Raw genomic sequence first — 13,121 nt, 5'->3', positions numbered from 1 at the left:
TGGATACACGTAATATGGCACTCACACTGGTCATGATTTCGCAAGTTTCTTGTAATGATTTCGCCTGAATTTATTGGTTCCTATTTTACATTTAAAAGCGTTAATGGATTAATTTCCAACTGTAAACGTATGAGTTTTGCTTATATTTAAACGTTGCAAACTATTTCTGAAAAAAGAAATTTGTGTTTCTGAATAGCTCGACAATTGTATTTCGACGACATGTGTTCCTTGTGTAATCATTTTACTTTCTTTGCCATTGTTTGCTACGGACACTCTCACATATTATTTTCCTATTTTTCGTTTGGCACAAAAACGGAGAGATAAGATTATGAGTTTCAGCATGATTTTATTGAAATTATGAATTTTTGATAGATTCATTCTGATTTTTTTGCATGATTTCCGATAAAATGACAGAAATGGCCTAAATTACTGAAACTGTTCATGTTAAGCAATATTACGCGTACATTAATTCAAAAAATGTATATAACTTGTTTGATTTATTTGAAAATCTTATCAAAATAAGAGATTTTTCAAAAATCTTATGCAAAAACATTAACATATAACTGTTAAGAAATCTCAACAGTCGATAAATGCATTATCAAAATCACAAAGCAAACGTATGAACAAAGTTCAGTTCACACGTAAAATTTCCTTTGCCGTTGCCTACGTTCAGGCGCAATTGGTTTTCATACTTTACATATATCACAATTTACATACAGTAATTACAGCAAACAATTCAACACCCCGGTAACCTTGCTTGTGTTTAAATGCTATACGACTCGTACTAAGCTTTTCATTTACTCTTACGTGGAAAACATGAAATCATTACCATTTTGTTGCTGACTATAAAGAATTTGTAATGCGGTTGTTGCATACTTCCCGGCATTTGCACATTGGAAATTGTTTTGCATGTAAAATGCAAAAAAAGAGAAAAAAAAAACAAAATAATAATAAAAATAATAGTAAAAGGGAAGAATAAGAAGAAATCTAAAAAATAAATGTATATTCGTGTGCTGTATTCCTGATAAAATAAATATGTATGTATTGTATATAATGAATGAAATATGCAAGGTTATGCAATGATTGTGATTAAAAGGAATTCGCTCGTAGTTCGTCGAACACAGTATAAGTAAAGAGAAAATATATATATATATAAAAAATATATATATATATATATTAAAAGGGGACAGAGACAGGGAGAAAATGTTGTTGATATATTTTGTATACAAATTATTTTTATGCTATTTGAGTGATGAAATCCCGTTGATGTAAAACGGAAGAGAATGAAAGAAAATGTACATTGTATTGTATGCCGTTATATGCAAATATTTTATTTCAATACTTCGCCTTTTGTTTGCTTGGCACTCCACAATGGATTCAATTTAAATTTCCCATAAAATATTTATTTACAGTTATCCTCATCCAAGTAAACGAAAGAATAATTTATACGGGAATTGAAGTTTCATTTTAAACATTTGAAAGTATGCTATAAAATGCGGTTCTTTTAAGCTAACTGCTAAAAATATGCAACATTAAGTATTATTTATAAACAACATGTTACGTCTGCATAACTAACTGTACAAATGTATGAATACATAACTGTCTTCATTGACGGCTGACATGTTTGTATGTTAAACACAACATCTTCCCATCGACGTGGAAAATGCACGCATATAAGTGTAGTTTAAAAAAAACTGTGCTGCAAAATGTACTACACTAGCTGAATGCAAATGTAAATTAAACTTTAATTTGTTATTTGTTTGATAAGTGTTTTTTAAAATTTTGAAAATTTAGAAAAAAAATAAATAAATAAAAAAAACCATTTCTTTATTAAAAATTATTAATTTTTCACTTACCAATATTAACAATACCATGATTGGTTAATTCCCAACATGATTGTAAGCGTAATATACTTAAGCTATGACTTTGTTTTGGTGAAAAGTAACCTAAAGCAGCATCAGTAACATGATAAGCCTAAAAAGATGTTAATTGATACGATTACAGAAATAGTCAAATATAAACAATAAAATACGTTAAAAATGAAAGAAAACAAAAAAAACAAAAAAAAAAAAGAGAAACAACGATTAACTTACTTGTAATGAAAATTCATATAACGATGGTAAAAGCTGTGCCACTGCACCGACAGCCTCATCGGCAATATTTATACAATCGGCCAAAGATAACGAGACAATGCGAGGTGTCAGACATGCCCACAAGCCAGCCTCAGTAACCTCATTACAACCAGCCAATTCCAGTTCAAAAAGACTCTGTAGAGGATAGTAGTATAATCAACAAATACATATGTAAATAAACACATTTACATATATATGTATTAATTAATGATAAACATTTTCTTGTCATTTAATGGAGTGGAAATGTTTATATGCTTTGTTGTTAAGTTATTAGTGTCGGAAACCTCTACGTGTATATCTGCTTAATTTCAAGTAATCACTTCTATGTTATTCTCTCTCTCTTATTATAATATCCAATAAATTTATATATTTGTTCTATATCTGTCCATTTCGCTTTTAATTTTAGCAATTTTGTAAATTTACTTAATATCTTAACATAAACATAGGATTTGGTTCCATATATTCCATACATGTATGTGCATTTAACAATTGCAATTTAACTTGTTTTTATAATGAATTAATCTTCGATACTAAGTTTTAGCAACATTATTTATATGACATCTCACTAAAGGCTGCTTTTTGACCTTTTGAGCAATTCATGAACGACGTGAAGTACGTTGCGATAATCATCTGAAAACAATTTACGACGATCAAATCAATGTTCACGACTTCAAATATCTGATGCGGTAGAGTATGTTTGGTCATTGCTATAGAGTGTCCTCGAGTCGGGAAATGTATAACATCTACTACACCACCCTGTGTAGGCTGTGACCGCTCCCTATTTCTTTCTCTTACTCTAGTCCTTTCTACCAGTCACTGCATTCCACGTATAGGTAACATTGCCCGTACACATTGATCACATGAAAAAAGAAAAAGAAGACAACGCCAGGGAAAATGGGAGATCAATCTCATACCATTTTATGTGTCGTTATTTTTTTTTTTGCAAAGTTGTAGGGAATTATAAAGATTTTTCGGTAAAACGTTGTCTGCCAACTGCTTGAATTTGCTATAAAAATTTCCGCTCACATCCTTTTTTTTAGAGAAGAATCTTCGTGCATGTGCACGATCCTTCTTCAGTTCACATGGCGTGTTACATCGTAAAAGAAGATGAAAAAATGTATTGAAATTTATTGAAAAGTGAAGACGCTCTTCACTTTTTGCATCTTAAAATCAGGTTTTTATTAAACGTTTAATTCTTTCTGTTATCGGGACGATTACAGCTAACGTAACACAGAACACTGTCGAATGTAAACGAATGAGAATTTTGAGAAAAATATTCGAATACGAACGAAACGATTAAATGGTGGATTTAAGTAATGGGCGTTTGCAAATGAAAATCGTCAAAAAAATTCCAATAAAATAAGTTGGGGAAAATAGGGTATAATTTTACACCAAGTTCTCTATTTTAATCAAAATATTCGGAGTCAGGCCAATAACCGCTTTACATATCAGATGTAAATGATGTGTCTAGATTTGGCATAAACAAAGCGAGGGAAGTACTACTTATACAATCACATCGCTTAAGCGAAATGTTTTTAAGCCAGTAATTCTTTCTACTCTTATCTATTAACTGCCAATATTCTCTTCTGTCCAGAAACAGTGGCCGTTTCTGTTGTTTTTAAGCTCTGATCCCTCTTTAGCCTATCTGTTATTTATAATTCTCCTCGAACACTCGATTGGGCGAGAATGTGCAGACAACATCACATCCATTTTATGATTCATGGCTAAAGTATACATCTTCAAACGAATTAAGCAACACTATGATGGTTAAAGCCTTAATTTACGGTATTATAGAGAAGATCATCAATTCAAAGAGCTTAAGTAGAGTTCCAAGTATACAAGGTTCAAGTACGCCGTTTTAGTTCAAAGTAAATAGTTTTTTTTTTTTTTTTAACAGCAGCTCTTACTATTTATACCAGCGAACTTAAGTCTAAGGCTTAAACTATGAAATTATCTCGAAGAATATCGATCGAAACGAAATAGCAAAATTAAAGTAAACAGTATTCGCCTCAGTGGCCGAAGGCGAGGAATGTCGACTAGCAACTCAATGGTTATGGGTTCGAATCGTAAGTTCCGCAGAGACTTAGATGCTAGTGGTTTAAGACTTTAATCTTAGAATTTATTTCTCTGGCGAAATTAATGATAATAACAATAATAAAGTAAACATTTAGGCGCAAGCGGACATAAGTGTAGGTGACGAGAGATACTCTCAACTCCTTTTTTTCCATTGCCTTTTTTACTTGACCTTATTCTGGTCCGAAAATCAAAAAAAAATTATTTTGAATTCTTCATTTGATTCAAATCCGACAACAGTGCTAGACATAGCTGGCATAACTACTGATGATTGTATTTTTGGTGCAATCAGTAATAAACATCCACGTCTTTTATCAAGTATCAAAGTTTGATTTTTATTCCTAATTTCAAATGACATTTTTATATGTTATATTTATGGAGTGAATTTTCACTGTATTTTAGTTAAAAGTTTTTTTTTCGTAATAAGAATGAATTGTTTTTGTTTCATACATATATATATTATAGGGATTTCATTATTACTTTTTTTGCATGCGTTGAGGGAAAATATTTAAAATATTTTATATGTTACATGATTTTTTAAAGTTGTGAAATATATCTTCAAATTTACTATATGTCGCATGTATATTTTTACACGATTTTTTTTGCACGTTCTTTGAGCGTGTAGTGTATAGCTGCTTAAAAAATTTGATCGACCACTCCGAGCCTCCGATCACTGACTTGGCAGTCGCGTGTCTTATCCTCTCGGCTATGCTTTAGGTCAATATACGCAAAAAAAATAATAGACTTGAAGACCTTTTGATGTCAGGATGTCACGGTCGGAAAGAAACCAAAAGTAAGGATTGGCATCTGGACTACTAAATTCACAAGACTTTAATTGATCTCACACACACGTTTTACAAGTTCATATTTATAATCATTAACGTATTGAAGCAACTCGAATTAGTAACACAAATTCTATTATTGAGCCCATCATAAGAAAATTGAAGTAATTTCTTATAATGTGTTTCAATCGACCACATATCAGTCGCAATTTTTCCAGATCGTATGTTCATAAGAGCATGATCGATATATAAGTCACACTTGTATTCTCAATCACTTTTTGTAAATGTTAAGCAAGAGTTCCATGGAGAGAATAGAAAATTGAAGGTTCTAAGTGAGCCAACATTGTTCAGTTTTTCCATTTTTAATTTCACTTAGACTTTCACTCTGATCAATCCGGAGAGTTTTCGCATGTCACAAACTGAATAAATAATTGAATGTACTATCTCAGGTAGTAGTTTTAGTTACAATATATTTGAGTTTTGTTTTCCTTTGTAGAAATATACCTTCTTTATGGATGGAAATATACACACGTAACGGCAATCAATTGTACGAAAAGATAAAAGAGAAGGAAAAAAAGCATGTACTCACATATAAAATAATAAATAATAAAATTGCTGCCAAAACTGTCGTTAGTTTTTTGCTTGCAATGCGAAAGGTCAGAAAATTAAGACAAAGTGACAATAAATTTGTGGCGAAAAGGAACGTGTTTTCTTCGTAGTTGCTATATTTTAAACAATAAACGAAAACTAAAAAGTTATTATTTACAAATAATAACGAAAACTCGAATGCAATTTATATAATAATTGCTTTTAAGGAAATATTTTTTAATAACATGTCAACGCTAATAATGCAACATTTAATATGCAAATGTTGGTAAATATATTAAATGCATGCAAAATTTGTTTTGGATTTTTTTTTTTTTTTTGTTGTTTTCATTTCATGGTCATTGGTTGGTTTTCCACATTAGGAAGAGGAAGAGGAAGAGGAAAAAGAAACATTGCGATTGCGCTTGTCTTAAGCGTCTTTAAATCAAACACCTGAGTAACGCTTAATGAATGCAAAAAGTTTGTTGAATATTTCATACAAAGGAATTCAATTTTCTTCGGCTTCTTCTTTTTCTTCTTTCCTTTTACTTTCAGAAAGCACAAAACAGAATAATGTAATGATTTCCCGAGCCTGGCTAAAAACAGATTAGGATACATTACGTGAAAGAGGATTTCCTCTTAGAGCGTGGTGGGCAAATGTATTCTTTTCTCTCATTCGCAAGATTTGACGGCACCAACAAAAAAAGTGGCAATTACACTTTGAAAGTTCATGAAATATGCATTCACTTAATTGCACCTTTCCAAGTTTATGCATCTCTTCGAAAATATATTTTCAATCTTAATGATTGCAGAACGTCCTTACCTAACGGACACCTTACGAAAGGTTACCTAATACCTAATAGTCTTATTGTGGGCAGGGCTAAACGTTTATTTACTAATTACCATAAATTGCACTAATATGCAATCCTTAGATCTTACCATTGCGTTGTGCTTCTTATATGAATGTTAGGGGAAGACGGACAAGTTTACCGCTTTTCTTAGTGCTTTAGTAATATTTTAAATTGAAAATGAATTCTTTAAAGAGAGAGTATCTAGCGTTTGTAGCCGCCTTGTTACAGCAAATTTAATTGTTCCTTGTTTCAGGTAAATAATTCAGGAAATAATCACATAATCTATGTATAATAAATATTCATAATATTTTCTTTATGTGTTCACTTTATATTGATCAACAATCTTAAATGATTGCTCACTCATTTGTAAATACTTTTGGCATAGAAAAGCAATTTGTTTATCCCTTTGAACTTTTTCACGTGATATAAACACCCCGCCGCCCTTCCACTTTCCACCCCCGTCACAAAAGCAATAAAGAATAAACACAGTTGACTGAAACTAATTGCAAATTGTAGCATGTTTTTAGAATGAAAATTTATTTAAAAAAAAATATAGCATACGTTATGCAAGTATTTAATGCACGTATGCATGTTTCTCTCTTTTACAATTCTCGCAGAGCATATACTAAGTAACTATAGAAATGCCTTTAAAAAAAAAAAAAAAAAAAAAAACTCGCACGCTATATAAATCCTTGATAATAATAATTCAACTCGTTGGAATTGAACTTACGTTATGAAAGAACAACAACAACAAGAAAATCGGTGTTTAATTTGCTTTTTTTTATTTTTACTCTGACTACTTAAAAAATCGACTGAAATCAAGCAAACAAGTAAAAAATACCCTACAGCAGCCTATAGTTATTCATATAACGACATATTGAAATAAGGCGTTGAAAAGCTGGTCCGATCCGAACTAATCTCAATAGTTGTCGTCTTTCGGCCAAAACATGTCGATATACGAAATTTCACCAAAAAATCCCAAAAATTGCGACCTTCAGTGTGAACGCAAATTTACATGAACAATCATCAAGGATGGACAGACAGGCGGACTGTAATAAAGGGTGCATTTATGTTAAGCTCTCCTGTGTGTTACAATACATCCGCATAAAATTAGTATGCCTTGTATCACAAGTGATGCAGGGTATAAGAAAGATGACTTTTAAAAAATATTAAAAAATGGTAACACTGCACCGCAACTATTCAGACTTTGCGTCAAAGACGCTTTGCGGCCCATGACTGCTTTGGTGAAAATTTGTATTAAAAACAAATGAGTGCGCTATAGTGTGGCAAGGACGGCCTTTAGATACCCTAAACCATTTCGCCGAAAATTCTACATCGTATTTTTTGTAAATGCGTAATTTTCGCAAAAGCGCTCGTATTAGAATATATTTAAATGTCAATGCGATCTATATTTTCAAAACTTAATTTACTTATCAAAGGTTTTATTATTTTTCGATATAGAGAGCTCTGGCCCTATGTACGGTACGGTCTTAAATTGCCGACGGCTACTTTAGTAAGAACCAATGTTTATTGTTTGGCCTATAAAGACTTATTTTGCGTTAGAATCCTGATATGGGTTGACCTATGCGGTCCAAATGGGGTAAGGTTAACTTTTGACGTCAAACGATTATTATGAATGGATTTTCATCCAGGAGTATTGAACATTAGGTCTTTTTATCACAGCGATAACTTATCCCTTTTCTTGTCTGCTACGCTCACACCCTAAACTTCAATAAAACTTTTGATCTGATTCGCCTTCACCCTTATGCGCTAAGATATGGGATGGTCATGTTATCATAAGCGAAATATGCTGAGTCCTTTTTACATTTACTTATTAAAGTGGTTTACGCTTTACATCATTGGCAGCCTTCTTCCGACATTCAATTGATCGTCTGAAGCATAAGATATTTTCCACGAAATAGTATATGATGTAAACGTAAAGCTCTTTATAAAGATATGACATTTGTTAGTATACTACGCTTATATTAAATAATATATATATATATATATATATATATGTACGTACATTATTTTCTCAGTTCAGTAATTTTTTTTTGTTTTTTTTTTTTATACAATTCTTTTACTTTAATTTTTATATATATATATATATAATATATATATGTAAATATATATTCTTTTGATATTAACATCCTAGACTAAAAATACAATGTAAGGCATAGAAATGTTTTAACAAAATAATAAAGAGAAGAACTCCTTGACCTCAATAGTTATGCAATGACATGCGAGCGATTCGTGAAATAACTGTATGTTTAACTGCAGTAATAAGAAAAACTGACAACAAAAAAAATGAAAATAAAATGAAAGCAAATTAATGTTTTAGAATAGCTTAGGGGGAAAATGGTATCGAAATCGATTCATTTTCAAATGTATTAATAACACAGAGCCTTATACAAAATACAAATTTAACTATAGGTCAGTAGATAAATAAGGCAGGCGTTCGAAGGGAAGGCGAAGAAAACGGAAAACGTATCACATATCTTATTAAAACAACAATATTTTCTTTAAATTGCGTTGGGAAAAACTTTGTTGACAGTTTAAAGCGATGGACGCAAAGGGGAATCGAGTTGAAGGCAACTCGCAATAATTTGCTCTTTTATCTCTTTTTTTGTTTTTTCTTTACCTATATAAGTAACATCTGTAGAACTTCAACTAATTTATATCCATTTTGCATCGGATTCATTCAAGAAAACAACGATAACCTCGAAATTTTAGATAAAAAAAAAAAAAAATCCTTAACCAAGTTTCGCTTAATTGCATGCATGAAATATGACATATATTTAATGCTCACTCCATTTAATTTGATTTTGCAGACATATAATTTGACAAACGATTACCGCAATTGATAATAAAATACATGCTTGCACAAAAATCTAGACCACAATTAGTTGAGAATATTTCGCATATGCGTTTGCTGCTGCAGTTTGTTGCAAATGTTTCGCACAATTTAAACACGCAGAGAATGTTTCTTGCCATAAGCGTAGCGGCATAAATGCGATGACTGAAATGTTGCCATCGGCATACTAAAGCTTATTAAGAGCATGGCCCAGCCAACGCAGAATCACAAAACTCTTCGTCACCATCAACGTCATCATATGATTGCATTATTTTATAAAGCAACAGCATGCACTTGTAAAATTCTTAAAGTGCGTGTTTATATGTATGTAATCATCATTGTATAATTTCACCTAAAATAATTGTGAAAGGAAAACTAATCGTCCACGGTCATGGGGGTGTTTTATGAATTTATTCGAGAAAATTTCTTTGCATGCAGCCAGCATTCGCTTGTATGCGTGCACACAAGTCTTCTAATGTTTATGATAAAACAAGTCCTCGCACATCTTATACATTTTCATAACTGATAACAGCAAAGCATGGAATAGATTGTTTTCGTCTATCTTTTTGTAACATATAGCCGGATAGAGAGATTCGTCTGTCTGTCCATTCATCAATTTACAAAAACTAAGATAAAATCTTCTCACTTGGTCAAGCAATCGTACAGATCGTACAGTTTAAATAAATAGCGATCGTTTTTTCATAAACCCGAAGAAACACAAGACATACTTAAAAAGCGAAAAGGCATCTCGCAGAAAAATACATACATAATAATCGAAGTGACAATAGTTAGTCAAAGTGAGTGAATTCAATATGAATTCTACTCAAACGGAAGGGATCAATACATATTATAGAGGATCGTCTGACATAGCCATCAATATTAAGTAATTATCTCCTCTTTAGTAGGCATTTATCTATCATAAAATTTATTAAAGTCCCTAACCGCTTACGTACGATCTTTATAAATATTTCGGCGAAATGATCGATTTTCGAAATTCGGCTTAAGCCGTTTAATAGTTATCTAACATATACTGGTTGCCCGTTTGCATGTAATATTTTTTGCCACTTGCTATACAAAAATATTTACGAGCGCGGCATCATATTTAGTTCAAGCATCTGTCTCTCAGTCGGTATGGGTGGGCATGAAAAATGTCAAGAAACTATGTGTGGCACAATCTACACTCTATTGTGTTACAGTTGGTGGGGAATATGTGCGAGCGTACATACAAATATTTGCTTATGTCTTGACATCTTTCTACCACCAAAGTCCGACAGGCATTCATACATATGTATTATAATATAAATATTCTTAGCATATATTTACACTTTCATTTCATATTATATGTAGTGGTCATTGATTTCAGAAAAATGTTTCTTTATAATATTTTTGTTTTCCTTTTCATTTGTGCCGTTTTTTCCTTTTTTTTTTTTTCTTTTTTTTCTTTTACAACGCAACACTGTGTGCTTTGAAATGAATTCGCTTCCGAAAGAAAGTGAAAATGATTTTCTTTATTATTGTTGATTGGTCGGTATTGTTAATGAGAAGTCATACGAAAGAAGAAATTAATATTTGCTGGATAGACTTTAGTTAAATTTAAGGATATGATGAATACACCCCTCAGATGTCAATTGCATGCAATGCATCGACACACTTCTAAAGAGTGGAGATGTGGGATTATTTTTGTGACTGCCCCAAACTAATTATCCTACGTTTCTTTATACTCTACATCACTTATACGGTACGAGGCGTATTAATTTAATGCGGTTGCATGTAATATCTACCTAGAAGGTGTCAAAATAGACCCAATTTTTATTGTACTACTTACTGATCGATTCAGAAACATCTTCTGAATCGATATAACCATGTTCGTCCTTCTGGCCGTCTGCCAGTCCGTTCGTCTGTCTCGTCTACTCGCCTGCTTGCCTACTCATCCGCCCATCTAATGTCTGCCCATGTATATTTGTGTTCAACCGGGAAGTAACAAAATTTTTGAAATCTATGTACTTTGATGAGCCTCGGTACATACACACACACACACACACACACACACACACACACACGTGTTGTGACCCAGAGACAAATTCTATTGAAAAGAGTGTAGATTAAGAAAATTATATTCGGTCGCGACCGAGTCTTTTATACCCTTATTACCCTTATCCTAAAAAAAGACGAAAAGGTAAAAGAACTAAGTTTTCATGCTCTATAATATGGAGTGGGCGTGGGTGCTATTCTATTTTCAAAATCAAAGTTTTTGTCCGCTAGACATGTGGGCGTAATAGGCGCGTCCTTGAAAAAGTTTACGTCACTTCTGCAAATTCTTTTGAAAGTTTATATAGGCGACATCTTTGTCTTCGCTAACGGGAAAATCGTTACCACAACTATTACATAGTTGCGCAGGCAAATGGACCAACAGACGGACATGTTTAGATGCATACCAAATTTGAAGCTGGCCAAGAATTTATATACTTTATTGGGTTTTTGAAGCTTGTGTCTGTGCGTTATAAAGCTACCGGAAAAAAGACTAAATTGTGATGCACTATAACATTGAGTAAACGCGGGCGACTTTTTGCATTTTTATTCCAACACTGCGGCGTAACCTATAGTATGTGCAATCAAATTCTTATACATTTACCTGCTTAGTTTATATATACTTTACTGGAACTCTGATGCTTCCTTCTGGGCAAACGAATATAATCGTCTTCCTCGCCTTTGGCAATGGGTACAAAAATAGTGCAGTCTTTGAAATTACTCAACAAAAATCGCTGAGTAATAGTATTTTAGCATATTAAATTAATGTGAGACGCTTGAATATATTCTATATCCTTGACCTCCTTCATATGGAAATTCTGACTTTGAAAACTAAGCTGTTATAATATTTTAGTATATTCTTCATTTTAGTATATACTTCATTATCTATGCCATCTTTTAATAAGGTAGATCTAATTTTCGAACCGCGTAATTATGCAAAGTAAGCCATTGTATGTTAACGAGGCTTCACTTTTACTACTTATATAAAAAATAGATGAATAATAAAAAATAAAATCTGTCCGAAGACGATTCACTTTATTAAGTTTAGATCCTGTTAGCTTACGTTTTAAGTCGTCCTCGACATGAAGGCCCCATAAAAAAAAATTCTTGTATATAATGGTCGGCCTTGAGCGACTGTACTTCTTACTCATGAAACATGTCATAGTCATTCTTGACGTTTCATGTTCGATGTAATAGCCTCATTGTTTAATCGTGAAACAGCAGAGGCTTTAATAGCGTTAGTATAATTTTTTTGAATTAAGATTCGTGTTCACTTATTGCACACACACACGCAGCTCGGTCCAGTTTATGGTCGTTGCATACGTCGTTAACTGCCTTATCGAAAAATGCAGACTAATATGTTTGTTTGTTTGTTTGTTTGTTTGTAAACATTAACGAATCAATAATATTATAATACAGAAAAACAAAACATATATGTGTAAAGAGAAAATTGGTTCTTTAAATACACGCGAAAGTGTTTACGTCGTTGCGCATCCATTTGATTACGGGCTCCTTTTGGTTAATAATTATCTTTATTGCACTTTTACAACAAGTTACAACATTATAGTCGGACAAGGCGAACGACTATTACCTACCCTACTTCGCATTGCCCAGCGCAGTTAATCGCTCGTTTTGTTAATAATACTTCAAAAAGTACACATTACTTTCACGCGAAGCCACAATTTTAATGAAAGCCTGCATATTGAAACGTTCGATTTTCTCTCCTTATAAGAGTTTCCGTAACACGTTGTGGTCCAAAAAAAAAAAAGAAAAAAAATAGACCTATATGATTCACATTCCCTACCGTTAGTTTTTT

The 13,121-nt window shown here is 32.3% G+C and overlaps 1 protein-coding gene across 5 annotated transcripts in view; it reads right to left on the bottom strand.

Moving 5' to 3' along the window:
- Positions 1-13,121, bottom strand: part of LOC119632693 (F-box/LRR-repeat protein 16) — a 63,258-nt gene that overhangs the window by 34,081 nt on the left and 16,056 nt on the right. For all 5 annotated transcript variants that reach the window (XM_038025727.1, XM_038025725.1, XM_038025729.1 and 2 more), the window contains exons 3-4: positions 2,094-2,267; positions 1,857-1,974 (exon numbers count right to left, since the gene is read on the bottom strand). In XM_038025727.1, the coding sequence (XP_037881655.1) occupies positions 1,857-1,974; positions 2,094-2,267 (292 nt within the window). The remainder of the gene's footprint in view (positions 1-1,856; positions 1,975-2,093; positions 2,268-13,121) is intronic.

The sequence above is a fragment of the Glossina fuscipes genome, unplaced genomic scaffold, assembly GCF_014805625.2.
Source record: "Glossina fuscipes isolate IAEA_lab_2018 unplaced genomic scaffold, Yale_Gfus_2 1, whole genome shotgun sequence".
Lineage (NCBI taxonomy): Eukaryota > Metazoa > Arthropoda > Insecta > Diptera > Glossinidae > Glossina > Glossina fuscipes.
This window is presented reverse-complemented; position numbering and strand designations above follow the sequence as displayed.